Source organism: Ursus arctos, unplaced genomic scaffold, assembly GCF_023065955.2.
Source record: "Ursus arctos isolate Adak ecotype North America unplaced genomic scaffold, UrsArc2.0 scaffold_14, whole genome shotgun sequence".
Classification (NCBI taxonomy): domain Eukaryota; kingdom Metazoa; phylum Chordata; class Mammalia; order Carnivora; family Ursidae; genus Ursus; species Ursus arctos.
Window position 1 is genome coordinate 38,486,233 of NW_026622808.1, and position 22,576 is coordinate 38,508,808.

The following is a 22,576-nucleotide window of genomic DNA, read 5'->3' on the forward strand; positions in this document are numbered from 1 at the left end:
ATAAAGAAAATGTGAGATAGATAGATAGATAGATAGATAGATAGATAGATAGATAGATAGATAGGGAATATTACTCAGCCATAAAAAAGAATAAGATCTTGCCATTTGGGACAACCTCAAGGGTACAATGCTAAGTGAAGTAAGTCAGAGAAAGACAAATTCCATATGATTTCACTCATGTGTGGAATTTAAGAAACAAAACAAAAAAAGAGAAAAAATGAACACTTCAATACAGAGAACAAACTGGCATTCACCAGAGGGGAGGCAGATGGAGGGGGATGAGTGAAATAGGTGAAGGAGATTAGGAGTACACTTATCTTGATGTGTACTGAGTAACATATAGAATTGCGGAATCATTATAGTGTACACCTGAAACTAATATAACACCGTATGTCAACTATATTTGAATAAATAAATAAAGAGGCCAAGTTAAACAGACATTTTTCCTTCTTCAGGACCGTTCATGTAAAACAGCAGCCTATCTCTAGATGGAGGTAAAAGTAGAATAAAATAAACAGAATAAATAAACAGAAAAGTAGAATAAAATGTATCAACCCAAGGCATGACACTAGATAAGCCAACAATGCTCACATGATCAATGTCAAGTTATATGAACAGCCCTCAAATCCAAGAAGCAAAGTACTGAAGAAAAACATACATTTGATAGTCTCATGTATAAATTGAGTATCTCTGTTCCCATCTCTGTAGCACAAACACTGTGTCACACCTTCCTTAACTTCTTAAATTTCTCCTTCACATGGAAAGGATGGCAACATACACACAGGCATTCGTGATAGCTTCTAGATGAAAGTGATGTTCAAACACCTCTTTTATGGGGGGATTCTTTTTCATATGCATGAAATGTGGAAATTAAACAAATTGTACTTTTCTTATGGCTCTTAGCCACATTTTGACTTCTGGGATAATGATATATATTGCTTTGCACACCAGAGTAGAAGCTTCCAAAGAAAGGTGAGATGGCAGGGCTGTCATTAGCTCATATGGCACCTTTGTATAAATTATAGAAGGAAGTCCCTTCCTCTAACTGCCAGAAAACTGTTGCAATATGATTTTGTTGGAACAAGTGGCTGTGTTGCCATCTCCTTTTTTTTTTTTTAAGATTTTATTTTATTTATTTATTTGACAAAGACAGCCAGCGAGAGAGGGAACACAAGCAGGGGGAGTGGGAGAGGAAGAAGCAGGCTCCTAGAGGAGGAGCCTGATGTGGGGCTTGGGATCACGCCCTGAGCCAAAGGTAGACGCTTAACGACTGTGCCACCCAGGCGCCCCTATATGTTGCCATCTTCTAACAAACTCATAACGTATATGCAAATCTATAATGTCCATGGTATACATGGCACGCCCAGAGTGGTGCAATGCCTAATCTATATGACTGTACAGTGATTCTGGACAATGTCCCTTCATCTTCATTAAATCACAGTACTATAGATAAACTACTTGTGATCTGCCTAAAAATTGTCCTGACAAGTCAGATTTATATATTGCTTGTGTGGGTGTGTGACTGCATGTGTGCATGTATGTACCCATGTTATCTATTATTTTTCTAATGAATTTTGCAAAAACAAAAGAGAGAGAGAGAGAGAGAATTATCTGTCAGGTTAGATTACTGGCCCAAAGCTATGAGAACAGCTATTCTTGATATATCAGGATAAGAAATTTAAAAATACATGCTTTTATACAAGGCAGCGTCATGGTGGAAGAAAGAGGAAAGGGGAAAATTTTGGAGTCCCATAGCAATCAACTTATTCCCAAGGCAAAAATATTTATTCTTACTAATGATCAAAAATTTTACTAATGGTCATAAAAATAATTGCCCCATTTCAAAATACACTTGCTATATAGCACAGGAATAAAGTTTACCATGTGAGCTTCTTCTTCCTTAAATAGTTTTACATTTAGCCGCCATCAACTTCACCTTTCCCACCTTTAGATTCTGGCCTCTAAATGAGACCATTAAGAGTTCACAAGGCCCAAGATAATGAGTTTTCCAGAAATGGGATCCCAGTTTCCCAAGCAACAGGAAGACCAGACCACAAGAGCCACAGCTTAAAGAAAGTAAATAATTCAAAAATAAAAATCTGTAAACAGGCAGCTTTTTTACGGCTCCTTCTACTTGCAGAGCACTGACTCAAACATACTGCTTTTCCTCATCCTCTTATATCATCACTACAAGTAACAGTAAGCTCAGCAAGGCCAAGAAAAACAGCTTTATAAAGAAAGGGAAGAAAGCCAGCCCGGTGAGATTCTAATAATGGCCAGGTGCCCTTTTCCCTGCTTCAGCTATATTCGCTCCCTTTATTCTCACAACACAGAAGGTTTTCTCAGTCCCATTTTACAGAGGAGCAAGCTCTCAGAGAGGTTGAACAACTTGCCTAAGGTCACACAGCTATTATCAAGAAGCCAAGTCTGACTCCATAGCTCTTGCCTTTCTGCTATACCACACCGCCCTGAGCAGAGTTTTAGGTCAGCACTTTTCAAAACATTCATGTGCTCACAGGTCTCCTGCAGATTTTTTTATAAAACAGATTCTGATTCCAGAGGCCTGGGGCAGAGGCTGAGATGCTGCATTTCTAATTGTGGTTTTGGGGGCCACATTTGGAGTAGCAAGGTTTTTGACCAGTGGCTCTCAACTGGGGACAAATGTGCCCCCCAGGGGACATCTGGCAATGTCTGGGGACATTTTTGATTGTCACAACTGGGGGTGGTGATGCTACTGAATTTTGTAGGTGGAGGTCAGGGATGTTGCTAAACATTCTACAACATACAGGATGCCCTCCCTCCCAACAAAGAATTATCCATTCCAGAATGTTAACAGTGACTCAGTTGAGAAATTCTGCTTTAGAGGTCCCAAGTTCATTTAAACTTCTTCCAAAGCTACTGTAGTTTTGCAAACTTGCACTCGGGTCAAAGCTCCAGTATTTCAAAAATTCTTCTTAAAGTCTGATAGAAAAGTTGATACCGTGCAACTGATGGCTAGAGTATAACGAAGTTTAATTTCCTCACAAATATTCCACCATCACACTGAAGAAAATCAAATCAGCTGATTACAAAGAAGGGTTTCACAAACTGCCTGGAGTTTCTCTAAGGTCCTTGTTTCATAGCACTAGAGTTCACAATTGAAAAAGAAAAAGATAAGATTATTTTTAGACACAAATTTTATAATTTCCTGTTCTGGCAGTTCAAACATCTACCCTATTGACAAGGATCACATGAAACCATCTCTTACTATTCAGCATTAGTTATTGTGACCGACCATCAATATTGCTGGGACACTGCAGTGCTTTGCACCCAGCATCCCTTCAATTCCCAAAACTCAGTAAAGAAATCAGTGATTCATCTAGATCTTTAATATTTATGGCACCAAATAACTAGTTCAATTTTAATATTTTTTTACTGAAATAGCCATACTTTATTGTCTTCAAATGTCATTTTGTTTGATTATAGTATATGCTTTAGGAAAACTGTACATTTTAATATAATGGGGGTTTGAATATAAATTAAGGTGTGGTTAAAATCATATTGCTTTTTTGGGGAGGTGGGGGGGTCTAAGAAAGAATATGATATGTGTCACATCTTATGGGGTTCCTACCATACACCAAGGACAATGCTAGATCCTATGGATGTTCTTTGTCTGGATATTCTCATTCAAGTAAATGGATATTTAACAATTTCTATAAGAACTAAGCACAGGCAGGGACCCTAATTCAGTCTAGGGTGAGAGAGAGTAAAAGTGAGGACTTCTGAGAAGGTAATGCCTGGGCTGAATAATGCAGGACAAATAAAGGTTGGTCAAGTAAAGATGGAGGAGGAAAGGTGCCCCAGACACTAAGGGGAGCTGCACGAACAAAGGCACAGAACTCAGAGGCCAGTTATTGAGCAAAGCAGTCAGAGTTTGAGGTGACTGGAGCAGAGGAAAGAGAAAGAACAAGAAATAAGACTGGAAAAACAGGGAGGGGCCTTGTGACCAGGCTCAAGAGTTTGTACTTTGTCCTCCTGGTAATGGAGGCTTCAGAAAAGACAGACAGGCATTTTTTTTCAAAGATGACTACGATAGCAGTGCAAAGAAGGACCTACAAGAGGTACAAAGCTGGGACACTAGTTCAGAGGACCAGGCCAAACGTAAGAAGATTGGAAAAGAAAAGCCACGGGCAGATCTAAAAGTCTGTAGAGAGAATAAACAAGATTTAGTGATATAGTGGATATAGGGAATGTGCTAGGCTGAATAATAGTCCCCCAAAGATGGCCACATCCTAATACCCAAAATTTGTCTATACATTACCTTACATGGCAAGAAGGACTCTAAAGATATGTTTGTTAAGGATCTTGGGATGGGAAGATTATCCCAGATTATCTGGGTGGACCCAATGTAAGCACAAGGGTCCTCCTAAGAGGGAGGTGGGAGGGTCAGTCAGAGGGAAGGAAATGTAACAACAGAAGCAGAGGTCATAGAGAGAGAGATTTAAGGATCTAGGAAGGGGCCACAAGCCAAGGATTGCAGCTGGCCTCTAAAGGCTGTAAAAGGCAAGGAAATGAACTCTCCCCTAGAGCCTCCAGAAAGGACACAGGCTTGCCAACACACTGATTTTAGCACAGTGAAATTGATTTCAGACTTCTGACCCCCAGAACTGTACGAGAATAAATTTATGTTGTAAACCACTAAGTCTGTGGTAATATGTTACAGCAGCAATAGGAAACTAATACAGGAATGATGGAGAAAGAGAAATTGATGATAATTCACAGTATCTGGATTGGGTGGAGAGCTAAACGCTGGGGGCAGTCAGCGAGACAGAGACACAGGGGGAAGAACAGTTGGAAGGAAGACAAGAAGTTCCATTCTGGACAGGCTAAATTTAAGATGTCTCCACAACCCACAAAATGCTCACTGGAAAGTTAAATGTTATGGCCCTGATGCTCAGGAGAGGGGTCCAAACTGGAGATGGAATTTTCCACAAACTTGGTACCCAGTATATGTTTAATTAGGTCTACTGGATTTTCATCTTCTTTTAATAAAAAGGTTAGCTGCAGGAAAATTACCACTACTATTATAATGGATATGAAATACACTATGGAGAGTAATTATTTCTATAGGCAAGAATAGGATAGTGGAAAGAACTCTATTCAAATTCTAACTCTAACATGGTAGCTATGTGACCCTGTAAAAGTCACACCTATTTTGTGCCTCAGTTTCCTCATCTATAAAGGGAGGATAAATCCTGAGATTAAATGTATAATGAGTGACTGGCACTTAGTTGAGTGTCAAGCACAAAGTTAAGTGCTCAAAAAAGGGCAGCTATTGTAAGTACTACATATGTACAATTCATTAAAAATATTTTTATGAATCATAGGAATTTTTGTGTCATCCCAAAAGTTGTAACAACTTCTAATTATTTCATGCTTTATTTCCCCAGTCATTCTCTATATACATCAAACACTTTGGTCATCTATTATACTACATTAAAGATGTATAAGATGATCTCTCCTCACAGGAGGCAGATGTGTATCAATAATGATAAACACGATCAGTCAGCATCTACTGTGTGCCAGGTGCTGGTAATATTAAAGATGAATAAGACGTGATTCCTACTCTCAAAGAATACACAGTCTTGAGAGGAGATGTAGATAGGTGGATAGACATATAGATATATAGAGATAAGTATATAAAGATCAATAAACTAGGGGCGCCTGGGTGGCACAGCGGTTAAGCGTTGCCTTCGGCTCAGGGCGTGATCCTGGCATTCTGGGATCGAGCCCCACATCGGGCTCCTCCGCTGTGAGCCTGCTTCTTCCTCTCCCACTCCCCTGCTAGTGTTCCCTCTCTCGCTGGCTGTCTCTATCTCTGTCAAATAAATAAATAAAATCTTTTTTTAAAAAATAAATAAATAAAGATCAATAAACTAACACTTATTGAGCACCTACTATGTGCCAGCCCTTATATGTATTCATGCATTACATGTAATTTACTTATTAAATGCACTACATTTAAGTTTATTCAAACCCTGTGAACTAGATATTTATCATACAACATAATCTACTCTATAACATTATTGAACAATTACAAAGTGAACCTGGGATAGTGGAGAGAAGGTCACTCTGGAGTTTGCACAGCTCAGTACGAACACCTGTGCCCCAACAAGTGACCTGTAAAATGCCACCAGGTGAGGTTTTATTCTAAAGAGAGAAGTCAATGGTTTGTAAAGGGAGCATGGACTTGCTTTACAAGGAGACCAACTGATGTGACCATAACTCCTGCTTATCTTCTCCTCACCTTTCTTCAAAGAGACATAAATGACATTTGTTAAGCCAAGCCTTGTGCAAAGTGCTTTGTATAGGTCATTTCATTTGAGACCAAAAAATAAACTTGCACAGGTGGATGAAAGGTTTTACAGAAAGCAGAGAAAACTGCTGATTAAAATTATATTAGGCCAGAAGTCTCCTGTAAATTTCACTAACATTCTTAGGTCTCTTGCAAAAGCCCAGAACTTCTACTTGGAACATAACAAGACAATTAACCTCATAAAACAATGCAGATGAAAACACAAAAGGAATTAAATGATTGAGGTTAAAATAAAAGAGAAGGAAACTGACATATTAAGAGAAAGAGTAAGATTTTAAATGAAGTCATATAATATGAGCCAGATCAGAAACCTAAATAGAAAAGGAAAGTTTCAAAGAAAACAAATCAGAGACAGAGAGGAACTGGGTGGGAAGAAATGACTAGAAGTTATTTTGACTTTCTATAGAACAGTAGATACAATGGTTCCCATCTCTGACATCAAGTCCCCTATGAGATATTAGGCAAGCTACTTAGCTGCCCTGATGAAGTAATGAGACAATGTCAGCACCTACACCTCACAGGGTTGCTCTGAGGAGTAACTGAGTACAGCACTCAGCTCTGTGCCTGCACCAGAGAGCCTTATATTTTTTACAGTGGAGGTAAAGACGATGATGATTTATGCTATTTACAGCACCCTGCCAGGGCCTCCCACAATGAGACTCCAACCTTTCTCTCTCCATGTGATAGCGTTCAGACAGACCACGCCACACAGATTTCTCAAGAGGCTGCCATGATTTCAGAAAATGTGGTCATTTTAGACCATTCTCCTTGAGTCCTCCCACATTTGTGCCTGTGAGGCAAGCAAGCAAAAAGCCAGCATGCAAAGATAACCACAGCCTAACAAAAAGGGGAAAACGTATTGAGTTCTTCAAAGACATTTCATGTCTTCTGGAGAATCCTGTATCATCATGTGTCAGAAGTCCCCACTCAGCATAAGAATCCTCAAATCTCCACGAAACTCCTGTGATCCCTCTCCCTGTAACAGTTGCTCAAGAGGCAGCCTAAGAATATCCATTGAGGTTAGCACCTGGCAGGTTTTTCAGGCGTCTCAAGCTTCCAGTGTGGAATTGGCAAAGATCCAGTCATGTGCAACATTCTGTCTTTTAAAGCGACTAAAGCTTGAGTCCTTAAAACCATCTAAATCTTGACATGCATCATAAAAGTATTGCAACAGAGACTGTTGGCAAGAACACCACTGGGTATCATGAAGCCATGGTGGAATACCTACATTGTTATTTCTACTGTCTCAGGCACAATCAGGTTCTGCCTCTTCCTTGCTGGACTATGGACTATGACAGAAGGAAAAAGATCTTCACTGCCCTTTAAAAGAAAATCACCTTGGGGCGCCTGGGTGGCATAGCAGTTAAGCATCTGCCTTCGGCTCAGGGCGTGATCCCGGCGTTCTGGGATCGAGCCCCACATCAGGCTCCTCTGCTGTGAGCCTGCTTCTTCCTCTCCCACTCCCCCTGCTTGTGTTCCCTCTCTCACTGGCTGTCTCTATCTCTGTCAAATTAATAAATAAAATCTTTAAAAAAAAATAAAAATAAAAATAAAAATAAAAGAAAATCACCTTGTAATGCATTCCTGTTTGGATGTGGATGGAAAAAGCAATGCTTTACAGCTCATTTGTCTGAACCAGAATTAATCTCCAGCATGCTAAAAAGTGCTCACAGGTGGTGAGGGAGCTCTTGATTCCAGGTTCAAGTGATTAAATCTAAAGAGATTTTCTTTTTAGCAACTATTTAGAGAAATATGTTTAAGTCTGGCCAAGAAATATAAAAAGAAAGTAGCACTAATAAACCCAAACGAAGCTAAGGTTAGAGAAGCAGCTAATCTCCATAAATAGGTTTCTGAGTGGGGGAGGTGTTGACTGTTGATAAAGCATTTCCTTTGTATATGATCACTGGACCCAATGTGTGGCACTTGAAGAACACAGAAACTTTGCCACTCATCAGTGGAATTCTCTGGGAGAACAGAACTTTCCTCCATTAATAACTTTTAAAAACATGCACTAATTCATGCTGACAGTCCAAATCCTCCCATCAAACTTCATTAAGTGATCAGGCTGAGTTCAAACATATACGCAGGATAAAAAGAAAAACTCAAATCTAGAGAAAATTGGGGAAGGGGAAAGGATAGTGAACAAAATCCTATAGTCTAAACTTAAAGTTTTAGGGTCAGGAAAAGAGGGTAAAACTAAACTTGGTGAAGTGGATCAAAAAATAAAGGTCTCAGTTGCATAAAAAGCCAAATATGAGTTCAGACTTTTTAGTGTGATATACATAAATACTTGCTGCTATTTTAATATTTGCCTTTACTTGAGATTTAGTAGGAATCTGCCTGAGGCAAGATTTTTTAATAGTAATAATAAAAATACTTAAAAGTACTTAGAGCAAAGCATGTGTGGTCATGATGTTTTAAAGGAGAGAAAGAAAAGGTAATTCTGAACATCTGTACTACATTTCCACACGATAAAACTACCACACTCCAAAATTATTCTGAAGTTTGGTGGAGCTGGGGAAGGGGTGGATAGCAGTTCATGTAGAGAAATGTTTATTGAAAAAACAGAAAGGGAGACTCTGAGGCCATTTTGGGGAAAGCAGGGACGACAACTTTTACCGTAAAATAGAACTGCTGATTAATGGTGAGAGTCCAGTAGACAAAAAGTGAAGTTATGTGTCTTCTCAGATCTATAATTATTACCTCCATAAATACTCCTGAGAATCAAACACCTTTTATTTTCACAAAGTCCAGCTTTCCCACGTGGTATCTAAGATCAGAACACCACCCCCAACTCCTCCCTTAGATTTATTTTCTAGGACTTGCCTAATTCTCAGCCCTACCTTTCTTGTGGGGGGGGCAGGGGAGTCAGAGGTAGCTTCTCTCATTCTCTCTGTCACACACACACACATACACACACACCCCACTTCTGTTTCTTTTCCGACTCAAGCCCCCACCTCCCCTCAGCACATCTGTTTCCTAGTTCAATCCCCTGAAGGCAGTCTTTGGGTCAAGAATTATCATGACTGGGCTGCCCTTCCTCAGTAAAACAGAGTTTCAAGCAGGTGGGGCTGGGAATTACTCTATTTTGCCACAGCCACAGGCCGGCCACCAGAAGGATGTGTCAATCACTCTACACCAGCAGTTCACAACCTGTGTGATTTTGCCCCCCCCCCCAAGCCCCCAGGAGACATTTTCCAATGTCTGGAGACATTTTTGGTTGTCACAACTGGGGGAAGGGGAAAGGTACTATTTGTACCTAGCGGATAGAAGCCCAGGGTACTGCTACACATCCTACAATGCACAGGACAGCCCCCACAACAAAGACACATCCTGTCCCAAATGCCAGTAGTGCTGAGATTAAGAAACCCTGGGCTACACCAAGGAAGCAAAATTTCAAAAGCAGATATAGGGTCTTCCCCCAATACTACATATGCTCAAACAGCTGACAACCCAACCCCTCTGTTACCAGAACAGATCTTACTCCCTTAGAGGCTGAAGGAAGGGCAGAGAGTGGTAAGGGGATTTCTAGGTTGTCATCCTGCCCAGGCCCTGGCTTTACCTGATAAAGAATACTTTCCATAGGAAAACCTAGCAAATCTATGGTACATCAATGATTACTACATCTAACTATCTTTTAACACGATTTATATATACACAGTTTCTTTTTCAGGCCAGTTCCTTCAAAGCAGCCACAGACTTAAAAAAGCATTGTATAGGCCTAAAAAGTGTCAGTAAGCACAGGTATTTAAAAAAATATAAAAAAGAGGAGGATTTGGAAGCTGTGTTTTTACTAGGTCAGGAATTCCTGGTTCCTTAGGAGTTTGAATGGCAATCTCCATTTCTCTGGCATTTTAATAGGTTAGTGAATTCTTCCCACACAGTCCCTTTGTAACCCACAGGTTACCTCCCCAACACCCACCACTCCTGAAAGAGCTGCAGACTTTCATGATAACTGGCAATGCCCAAGGTGCTACAACTCTGGAGATGAAAATCACCAGCCTAATCATTATAAAGGAAATACGGGCAGAAACGACAGGAAAAAAAATATTGTCTCCTCATTTTAAAAAAATACTCAAAAGCTATACAAAAATAGTCAGATTTGATACTCTAAATATAACTAATTGCACATATGCTTTTTACCAAACATCTTGATTCAAAAACTGTTTACTTATCTAATTCAGGAGTAACCACACTTTTTCTTAAAGGGCCAATTAGTAATAATTCAGGAGTAACCAAACTTTTTCTTAAAGGGCCAAGTAGTAAAAATTTTAGGCTTTGAGGGCCAGGAGGCAAAATCGAAAGAGGTTTTCTTTTTAGCGACTATTTATATATTATATACATATGTATATATATTTAGGATATTATATACTTACATAGCCATTTCAAATATAACCATCTAAAAAGGTAAAAACCATTCTTAGTTCCCAGGCCATAAAAAAACAGGTGGTAATAAGCCATGCTTGCCCCACAAGCATGTGCCCACTCTTGATCTAATTGAGTAGTAAGTCTTTATGTTTATTCTAAAGGCTCACTCATCTTTCCTTCTTTTTCCTTTTTCTATAAACCACTCATATATAATTATATCTTTCCTTTATTAAGGAGGTTTTGATTCCTTCTTCGTATAAGTCACAACTGCTGTAACTATAAGCCAATTGTAGGAATCACCCAGCAAGCATTCACATTGCCCTATTTAACCCTCTACCCAAAACACTTAAGACACTCTTAACATATATGCCAAACTGGAAACACAAATAAAGTTTTCCCTTTCACATCCAAGCCAGAGTGGGTGAGAAAGTAGATTTTGCTTTTCCAAAGTTTAGCCACCTAGAAGAACAATGAACTTGAAGAATTTATTGGAGGTTATAAATTATAAATAGAGTTTTAATGTCTCACACTGACATACAGAGAAACCCAAAATACCCAATGAAAACTAAATAAAAAGTAAAGTCAGTTTGGGGAAACATAGGCAATGAAATAATGACAGGGTTAAAAAATTGAAAAAGAAGGCTAACTTTGAACAGATAAAATGGGGAAGGTCCAGCTCTAAGCACCTCCTGTTTTTCCTCATTCTCTGTTCACAAAAATTCATCTATTTCCTAGGAATTCATGGAGGACCTACATGTATAGTACCATTCTTTGTATTTTAATCTAGTACTTTAACTTTCATGAGCGACAAATGGACTGAGGAGATCCAGCTGTGATGCTGCATTCTGCGTGGCACTGTTTAACCCTTCTACTGCTCAGTGACCTCATACATTGATTTATAGTCCTGGATTCAACAGGCCCTACAAGATGTAGCAAGAAAAAAAATCAGAGCCTTTTGCATTTTTTCCTGACTGAGAAAATATCCCTGAGGAAGAAGTCAGAAGACCAGAATTCTAATCTCTGCTCTAGTCAGGCATTATCCCTGGCAGTGTCAATGAGTGGTTAGGAACAGGTGCCTGAAATCAGCAGGCCTAAATTTGAATACCAGATTCATCACTACTTGCTCTAAGAAGCTGGACCAGACACATCACCCCCTTGTGTCATAGCTTCCTCATCTGAGAGCAGGAAACCACCACCCACCCCAGAGTATTGTTGGGAGGATTAAGTGGCACTCCCTGGAAATTGATTAGCAAAGGCTGATGCCCTTGAGTGCCCAGTAAATGTTATTTGTCATTACTTCTTAATCTCTCTGACCCTGTTTCCTCACAAGGTTACCAGGAGCATTAGAAGAAAGCATTAAAATAGTGTATTCTATGAACTATGAAGCCTCCTTCATATGTAAGGTATTAGCTGATGTTCCATCCAAGACAGGTAGGACCTCGGTATAACTGAGCTGTCTCAACTTCCCATTGCCACACTTCGTGACATACTGAAGTATCCACAGTCCTGGTACTTGGAGTACTTTCTTGCCACTAAGGTTTCATTTGTGGTGCATGGTTTTACCAAACGTGATAATAATAAATTAGGTCAGCTACCAAAAGAATATTTTTCAAAAAGCAGTCACACCCAGGGTAGAGCAAGAGGACAGGGAAATGAGAACAGTAATGACCGTCTCTCCCAGCATAACCATCTGACATTCTCCCCATCCCTATCACCTCCCCTCACCTCCCTCTAACCTGCCACTTTCTTTTCTCAGCAGGTTCCAAAATGCCTTGTGCCTAATGGCTCCCTGGGGCTCCACCAGTCTCTTTTACTGTAAAAAGCAATCAACGACACTCATTAAAATCAATATGGGGTAAAACCTGAACCATTTCAAATTAGCATGCAGTGTTCAAACTTTAAAGAATATATTAGAATTTAAAGACAAGGCAAATGATGCTAAACAGAAACAAGAATAGGTGCATTCCCTTTGTCATCAGAAATGTGTGGGTAAAAGTTATGAAATTCTGCTTTTGAAAGTATTGTTAATCAGGGTTCAAAAGGAGTGCTTTCCTATAAAGATGCTTCATTGGCATTCATCCTGTACAGAGTGCTTGGTGAAAATGGAACTCAGTGAGAACAAAGGGAATCTGTATCAAGTTGGCACCAGTCAGTGAAAATTCTATGTAATCTCAAAGGATATACCATAGTCAAAATGACATGCTTACTCAGAAAAGAGGCATGAAGGAGAAGTATGCAATCCTAAGGCCACCCACCTCTTAGACAACAGTAGGGGTGAGTGACAAGACAAACTTTGGAATGATCACACAAACTGGGGACTTGGTAGCCACAAATGATCAGGTGTGTGTGCAAACAACAGCAACAACATGACCAAGAGTCAGAAATGCCTTGTGCACTTGGGCAGAACTTCACAGTCATTTCCTCAACCATGTTCTCAACCCTGTTGGACAGCTCCACCAGGATTTCATCAAACTCAAGCCTAGCGTACTCCCGCTGGCCCACTATCCCACCACCTGTCTGCGCCCAGGCCCACAGAAGCTGTCTGCTCCTCACAGTTTCTATAATATATATGGGAAATAACTCTTGCAAGAGAGAGTATGTAAAATGTTATGTTAATGTGGTCACTCATGTTTAGGAATATTTTCTGTGATAAGCTTTGTTGGTACAAATAGAACGTTTAATCTGTAGAATCAGAATTAGAAATGCCTGCCTCAGCAAAATCATGGTTTAGCCAGCAGAACTGGAGACAAATTTTTGTTACAAAGAAAGAGGCCATATGGTTTTGAGATGGGGCACTATGGTAGAGTTTAAAAGTCTGGGCAACGATCATACAGTGGAGGTTTGAGCCATCGGTAAAAAGGTTTATGAGCTCAAGAACTTCTGGGTCACAGACTCTGCCTTGGTGGATCTCCCACCGGCCCAGGGACAACCTGAGTAAATAATGAGGAAAGAAAGAATTCATGTTGCTTTACCCTCCTCCTTCCTGCCCCAATCGCAGCATGGTGGAAAGCGCAAGCCCAGTCTCCTGAGTTAATAGCAACTGTGACCTCCAATGACTTGATTGCTCTTCAGCCCTTGCAACCAAAGATGGGCAAGCTGCCCAAAAGGATTAGCATAGGAATCAACAGACATGTCAGCAGAATATACACCCTTCCCTTCAAACACCCTACAGTGCAATGAGTCCAGAGACTCCTGACTCTCTTCTAAGGCCCAGACAAGAAAATATTGAGGAGAGTGAATATAGGAGGATCTGGCATATAAACCCACTTTTTCTTTAATGAAATCAATAGTATTTTGGGTACTTGATTACCAAAACCTTTACAGGAACAATATGTTCTGTGCAGAAAAAGCTAGAGAACAAGGTAAACTATTACCACATCCAATAATGTCTTATCAAATCAACCTGTATCCAAAAGTATCCCACGATACTAGTGAGTAATGCTGTGTTTCAGCCAACACTTCGGCTCACATTAGCACATCAGTTGTAGTTCTTGGGCAATGGTTTTGGTCTTCCAAATAAGTTGAGATCATAGTCTTTTTGTTGTTGTTTCCTGCCAGGCAAAGAAGTGGTTTCGCCCTCAGCCTTTTCCAGACCACCGAAAGATAACAAGACACTAAAGCAACCCAACCCTCCCCATGTGCAACTCCTGCCAACTCAAAATCTGCTCAAACAATAGGCTAAACAAGACCAGTATTCCAGGAGATGGGTTTTATATGAGGCCCAACACCTCTGCCTGAGAATGAATCATAAAACCACTAGCACTCCATTCTCCAGCATTACGCCATCTAGCCCCAAACTGGGTTGAACCATGCAAAATGAAAAAGAAATCAGGAACACACTGAACTTAAAACCTCAAGTACATTTTAAATCCTGTTTTAGATTCATTTAAATTAACAGAGGTCAGGCTACTTATTTATTCAAGCTGGGCTATTCTTACTGTTTTAATACCAAAAGCAGTCAGCCACATTTTTCCACTAAAAAGTAAAAAAAATACCCTGACAAAAGAACATTCTAAAACTCAGTAGAGAATATGGAAACATCTTACAATAAACTTTGCCTTCTAGAATAACTAATGAGGGAAATTACTCAGTTATTTGGCCATGGGAAATAACTATTTGTATATTTTTACATATTTTGCAGGTCACGAGTTAAAAGCAGCCTTTTTATTTTCTAGCAAAGCTTTTTCCCAAAGTGTTTTACCAAGAAAACCAGTGCAGCAAGACAAAAGCAAGTTAAATAAGCTTAAGAACCTTTGCCTTCCTGGGAAGGACTGATGCATACTTGCGTATTAAGGAGTCTGAGGAGTCCTACGGTAAACTGTGGAATCCAACATTTTCCCAAGTTCATTTGGCCCTGCAGGCCTTTTTCTCTCATAGCACATTATTAGCATCCCACAAAATGGCTGTTCTGCAGAGCACATTTTGGGAAAGATTCCTCTAGAAAAGGGATTTCATGAAATGGTTTAATGACTGAAACCACTGGGAAGCTAAGCAAGCTTAGTGTCACCTGTTCCTCAGTTCCTCCAGGTAAAATGGGCCAAATAATAGCACCTACCTCCCAGGCATGGGATGGAATAGTCTTCTGAGAGCTTCACATGGCCGGTTCCTTCTTGTCATTCGGGTCTCTGTTCACAGTATCACCCCCTCCAAGAGGTCTTCCCTGACCACCCAATATCAAGTTGGCCCCACCCACGTTACTAGTTCTTCATCCTCTTCTCTTCTTCATGATACTTCCCTGTTTACTATTAAATTATGTTTCACCCCCACAGAATACAAGCACAATGAAGTCAAACTTTATTAGTTATGATTGCTTTATCCCAAAACAGATGCTTAGTAAGTGCCATTGAATGGATGCATAACTGTATACGAGGTAGTTGTGAGAGTTAAATATGAATCAATGAAAAACATTCTTCGAAGTATCTGACACATAAGCACCTATCCAGATGCTGTTATGAAAACTTCTAATGAATGATAAGTGGTTAAGGCACTCATAATTCTTGCACTATTTAACTTGCCTCTTCTTGCTGTATTGTGGGTAAACATTTCATGACATTTACTCAGAGATATGTTGGTAAATGGGCTTTAGGGATGGGGTGGCAGGGGCGTAGGCCTTGGGGGTAGCATTTGCTGATTTCCATGGTGTAAATACTCCCACCGTGACTAATTTCATGTTATCAATGGTTTAAAAGCAGGCTCACAAAATTCCTGAAAATGTAACCAATGGCTGTCAGAAGCTAGTACAATCCTTCTCTTGGGGAACGTCCTTTCAGGCCTCCAAGTGTTTCTGTTAAGTTAAAAATGAGATTTTTTAATAGAGACACCTTTTCCACATGCACCCTCTTGATAGGCCAAGAAAAAGGCAATCCACTGACTTTCATCTGATGCTCAAGGAAACTAGCTGGATGTGTTGGGCTGAATTTTCTGCACCACTCTCTGTGGGCTCTCAGACTGATGGTTAAGGCCCTGAACATGGTCTATTTCCATGCCAGACCACTGTGAGGGCAAACTAATCTTGTAAAACACAAACTGAATTTTGTTTAAAGATTCATTTAAGTGGAGGCATCCACACAATAAAATCAAGGCACCTTTCTACTTAGTGCTACCAATGAGCAGAATCTAATAACAGAAAAAGAGTGACTCTGCCCTGACCACAAGACCCCAACATGAAGTCAAGGTCAATGCTGCAGATGGAGGTTTCTCTGGCATCACTGCCCTGCTGAACATCCAACATGATCCCTTGGCACCCAAAATAAAGCAGCAGCTTTTTTCAACTACGGCAATCTCTAGCCACAGTTCTAAGATAACACAACCAAAATTTCAAAGTCCACAGTTGCTTTACATGCAAGTGATTACTGCCAGTAGTTATTGCGTCTCTTCTGTAAACTAAATGTAAAATCTATGGAGTAAGGCAGGAAGAGATTAGTTTCTGCTCCACTCTATTCATTATCTATTGCTGTGTAACAAATTACCCCCAAATTCAACACACATTCATTATCTCACAGTTTCTGTGGGTCAGGAATTCAGGCACAGCTTAGTTGGGTCCTTTGCTTCACAGTGTCTCACAAAGCTGCAATCAAGGTGTCAGCCCAGGGCCTGTCATCTTATCTGAAGGTTACACTAGGAAAGGATCCACTTCCAAGCACACTAAGTGGTTGTTGGCAGTTTTCAGTTCTTTGTGGCTGTTTGAGTGAGCATCTCAGCTCCTCACTGGGTGTTGACTGGAGGCTACTCTCAGTCCCTTACTACGTGGGCCGCTTTCACATGGCAGCTTGCTTCATCAAAGCAGGCAAGCTGAGAACACAATGGAGTCTGCTAAAAAGATGGAAATGACAATCCTATACAACCTAATCATGGAAGTCACATTGGCATCCCATTACCTTCACCATATTCTATTGTTTAGAATCAAGTCAGTAGGTTCAGCCTACAGTCAAGGACATAGATTGACACAAGGGTATGATTTCCAAGAAATGTAAATCATTAGGGGCCATCTTAGAAGCCTAACCATGACATTCAGCCTCTTGGAATATGGATAGGCAGATCCAGTCCCAACAAAACATCTCTCTAAGCATCTCAATCCAAAACGAAGCCATGTGGTTTTCCCAAGCATGTTGTTAATGTCTCGTGAAAATAAAACAAGGGAGAATAAGCACAGAGGACATTAAGTTCGAAGACACAAAAGTCTGCTCAAATGTTCTAAGCAAATACAATCTATATCAGAGAAAACCCCTGGGAACATCTGCATCAGCAAGCCCCACCATGGAAGCCATGTTTTCTGAACAACCAAAAAAATGACTCACAAGAACTGCCCATCCGAAAAGGTATATAATGCCAAGAAATCTAATTTCGTCTGAAAGCAAATATCTTTTGGAATTTTTATTTATTGCCATAGAATATTTTTAAAATATACTTAATGCCATTTTATTGCTTCCTATTTTCTGTGAAACCTGTGTCTATCTCAGCATTTTGCCTACATGGTACTTTTGAGATCCACATCCACCATAGAGGCAAGGAACTGCTGTAAAAATTTTAAACCCTGGCCGTCACCCACATTTTTTCTAAGCTCTATCCAACTACATATCCTCAAATATCTGAGCATCCCAATATTCAATAGTGGTGGCAGGCCAGACAGCCTCTGAAAGACTTCAAATGATTCAATCCACTAAGTGCAAAACACATACTCAGAAAACCTGGGACAGTTTGTCCTAGACAAAAGAAAATGCAGACAAAGATTATCTTAAACCTAAATGTTCAAAATTGGTCTGCACATTTTACCATTCTTCCCAGAAATATCCATACGGTTTACTTTCTGCAAATGCTGCCCCAATTTAGCTATAAAAATATTTAGGTTCATTGTTTTGCTAATCACCTATTTGTTTTGCTCCTTTAGAGAGATGTATTTGACAAACATCTAAAGCTGAGTACTGTACTTAAAAAACCCTCAAACTAGGGCCATCTGTGGGAAAGCAATTGTAAACCACCTTAGAGTTGGCATGTGCTGCACACACTTGGACCCTGAATACGTGTCGAATAACAATGGAACATATGTGTAGTGAGCAGAGAAAAAACCTAATGCAAAATTTCAGTTTAAAGGTGATAAGCAGACAGGAAGATTATAAAACGGATGCCAGGAAATTTTGTTAAAGCTGCAGATATCTTTCAACCTGTGAAAATAACTTGGTAACATATTTTAACTTGTAAGGATGGCTCTGGGGAAATAGAGTGAATGTCCTTACCTCTCTAAGATGTATGTTTTCCTTCTCTTTCTGGTCTAAAATCACTTCTAAGTGGCTGACTTGAGACTCAGCCTCTGCCATCCGCCGTGTCCGCTCATTGTCATCCTCGAGACTTTTCGAAGGCAAACCTTTACTTTGCAACATCTCGAGAAGCTTTTTAATCGACTCGTCTCGGGCGTTGAGGGTCTGCTTCTGTGTTTCAATTCTCAACTCCATTTCCTCCAAGGTCTTCCTTAAAAGGAACAGCTCCTTAGCTTGTCTGTCATGCTCAGCTTGGAGCCGCCGGAAGTTCTCCTCAGTCAGCTCAATGGTGAAGTGCTCAGCTCCACGGTTGCCACTCTCTTGCTGCAGGAGGTGATTGAGGTCTCTCTGGGTCCGAAGCTCATCCTGAAGGGCTTGGATTGTCAATTGCAGGTGCTGTGATGAGAAAGATGGAGCAGGAGAGGAGAAAGAAGGAGAAAAAGTCAATGGAAATGCCAAGCGCTATTTGTTACTACCACACTATGAAGATGGAATGTTAATCATGAGGTAGGTCCAGAGGGCCAGCCGTGAAGTCCTCCAGGGTGACTTCAGAAGCATGGGACAGCACATGGAGAAGGGGAAATTAATTCACGGATGCTTTCTGAATGTCTTAGGAGAAGAGAAATGTACACATACACAGAAACAATATATTAGTGTCAGTCACAAGGGAACTTATACATCTAGAGTTTTAATTGAGGAAGTGGAAAGGGTTAGAAGGGAAAGTCTCACAAACACACCTTTTTTACGCCCGCAATGCTCCAGACTCAGTATTCCTTGTTTCCTAAGGTGTTCTTTATTCTACTATTCATTATTTTCCGTGATAAATGCATTTCCATTTAAAAAAATGAAAATAATAGCATCCACTACAAGTAGACACAAACAAGGACTTTATTTTTTACAAATAAAGCTGTGAACAGGTTTAGTAAACAGGATTACTGCATCTGCAAGCAAAAGGGAACAAATGCAGACAGGGACAGACACAAACACACAAGGAGGTGAGGCTGTGCAGAGCAAAACAAACAAGCTGCAAAGAGTGGACAAACCTTGGTTCTTCTGGCATCCAGTAACTGAACAGCATGGGAAATGGAAAAAAAAAATGAAGCAAAAAATCAACACAAAGAAAAGTCCAGTGCAAGCAAAGGATATTTAACAGAAAGAATCAACATAAAGTACCTTCACAGAGAAGAAAAAAAAAGAAGAAAAAAGAAAAACAATTTCTTATTACAGCAAAGATCCAAAAGCTACACAAAATCTATAGCACTGCTGTTTGATAAATATGATCAAAAGAAAAAAAAAGAAGAAGAAGAAGAAAGTGAGGTTAATTCCATCTTTTGTTTTCCTAAATCACACTGACCCAGGAACCCAAAGTCTTCAGTATACTACCAGAGAAGAAAGCGCAACACTCCAGAAGTACCCACATATTATTCCAAGTCACCATTTTAACCAAAATCAGAGTGAAAACACCAAAGAAACAAAATAGCTACCGGTTATGAGAAAAGAAACAGTTGCACGAGGACAGTTGGTGAATTCCCCACAGGGCCAACCCTCAGGTTGGTCAGAATGGGCAGCCATAAGCTTGAAGGCATTTTAGTCCTACGAACAAACCAGGCCACTTCCAAATTCAATCACCAAACACATACTCCTGCCAGTAGACCAGACACAACGTTACACAAGGGAATCAAAATGAACACAAGGCATAGCGCCTGTACGCCATAAATAATACCATAAATACCATAAATAATACCATGTCTAAGTCATATAAATATTGGAGCAGTCTACATTTTGAAATCTTTCCGAATTCCTACAGCTGGCACCCAGAGGTGTTGAGATCTTTCTGAATGTGGTCTATGTCCAGAGATTAGCATTGAGTATTGCAACATTTTGATTAAACTATTTGTGGATCTATTTCATCTCTCCACTTAAGAACATCCATTGAGACATTCCCAGAGCACAAAGAACAAGTATTCTCTTTCTCATCCATGTGCCACAGTGCTTCACAGGACAGTGACTGGGAGTGAGCAACTGGTATGTATTTAATGATGGTAATCATGAATTTTTTAAGTAAAATTCACTCCTGTAAAGTGTAAAATTCAGTGGCTTTTTGTATATTCACAGAGCTGTGCAACCGTCCACACAATACATTTTAGAACATTTTCATCATTCCAAAAGAAGGTGCAGGATACAAAATTAATACAAAGAAATCTGTTGTGGGGCGCCTGGGTGGTTCAGTTGGTTAAGCATCTGACTCTTGATTTTGGCTCAGGTCATGATCTCAGGTTCGTGAGATCAAGCCCCACATCAGGCACAGCACTGGCAGTGGAGCTTGCTTAAGATTCTCTCTCTCTCTCTCCCTCTCCCCCCACAACCCTCCTTACTCTCTCTCTCTCTCTCCCCTCCCAAAAAGAAAGAAATCTGTTGCGTTTCTTTAGACTAATAATGAAATAGAAGAAAGAAAAATTAAGAAAACAATCCCATTTACAATTGCACGAAGAAGAATAAAATACCTAGGAATAAATTTAACCAAGGAAGTAAAAGATCTCTACACTGAAAACTATAAGACACTCATGAAAGAAACTGAAGACAACACAAACAAATAGAAAGATATTCCATGCCCATGGATTGGAAGAATTAATATTGTTTGTTTGTTTGTTTGTTTGTTTGTTTGTTTGTTTTAGAGAGGGATAGAGAGAATCTTAAGCAGGCTCCACACCCAGTGCGAGGCCCAACACAGGTCTCCATTTCACAACCCTGAGATCACAACCTAAGCCAAAATCAAGAGTTGGGCGCTTAATTGACTAAGCCACCCAGATGCCCCAGGATAAATATTGTTAAAATGTCCATTCTACCCAAAGCAATCTAGATTCAGTATAATCCCTATCAAAATATCAATGGTACCTTTTCTCAGAGCTAGAACAAATTTTTCTAAAATTTGTGTGGAATCACAAAAGACCCCAAATAGCCAAAGCAATCTTGAAAAAGATGAACAAAACTGGGAAGTATCACAATCCCAGATTTCAAGATATACTACAAAGCTATAGTAATCAAAATAATATGGTACTGGCTCAAAAATAGCTATATAGATTAACTGAACAGGATAGGGAGCTCAGAAATAAACCCATGCTTATATGGTCAACTAATCTTTGACAAAGGAGGCAAGAATTTAAAATGGGGAAAAGACAGACTCTTCAATAAGTGGTATTGGGAAAATGGGACTGCTACATGCAAAAGACTGAAATTGAAGAACCTCCATACTATTTCCCATAGTGGTTGCACCAATTTACATTCCCACCAACAGAGTAGAAGGGTTCCCTTTTCTCCATATCCTCAAAAACACTTGTTATTTTTTTCATCGTTTTGATAATAGCCAGTCTGACTGGTGTGAGGTGATATCTCAATATGGTTTTGATTTGCATTTCCCTGATAATCAGTGACATTGAGCATCTATCTTTTCATGTGCTATTGACCAGCTGTATGTCTTCTTCAGAAAAATGTTTATTCATGTCCTCTGCCCATTTTTTAATCAGGCTGTTTGGTTTTTTGCTAGTAATTTATGTAAGTTATTTATATATTTTGATATTAACCCCATATCAGATATATGATTTGCAAATATCTTCTCCCATGCAGTAGGTTGCCTTTTCATTTTGTTGCTGGTCTCTTTTGCTGTGCAAGAGCTTTTTATTGTGATGTAATCCCATTTGTTTATTTTAGCTTTTGTTGCCCTTACCTGAGGAGACTGACCAGAAAAATATTGTTAAGACTGATGTCTACCAGCTTATCGCCTATGTTTTCTTCTAAGAGTTTTATTATTTTAGGCCTTACACTCAAGTCTTTGGTCCTTTTTGAATTTATTTTTATATTTGTATAAGATAGTAGTCTAGCTTCACTCTGGCATGTAGCTGTCCAGTTTTCCCAACATCATTTATTGAAGACTATCTCTTTCCCCATTTTATATTCTTGCCCCCTTTGGAATAGATTAGCTGACCATATATGTGTGGGTTTATTTCTGGACTCTGCTCTATTCTATTAATCTATGTGTCTGTTTCCATGTCAGTACCATATAGTTTTGATTACTATAGCTTTGCAGTATAGTTTGAAATCA

General features: G+C 39.7%; 1 protein-coding gene across 1 annotated transcript in view; it reads right to left on the reverse strand.

Annotated features, from left to right (window-relative positions):
• The window catches only part of ERC2 (ELKS/RAB6-interacting/CAST family member 2), a 791,328-nt gene that overhangs the window by 609,623 nt on the left and 159,129 nt on the right, over positions 1–22,576 (reverse strand). Inside the window, exon 3 of the mRNA XM_044384924.2 lies at positions 18,457–18,873. Coding sequence (XP_044240859.1) covers positions 18,457–18,873 — 417 coding nt within the window. The remainder of the gene's footprint in view (positions 1–18,456; positions 18,874–22,576) is intronic.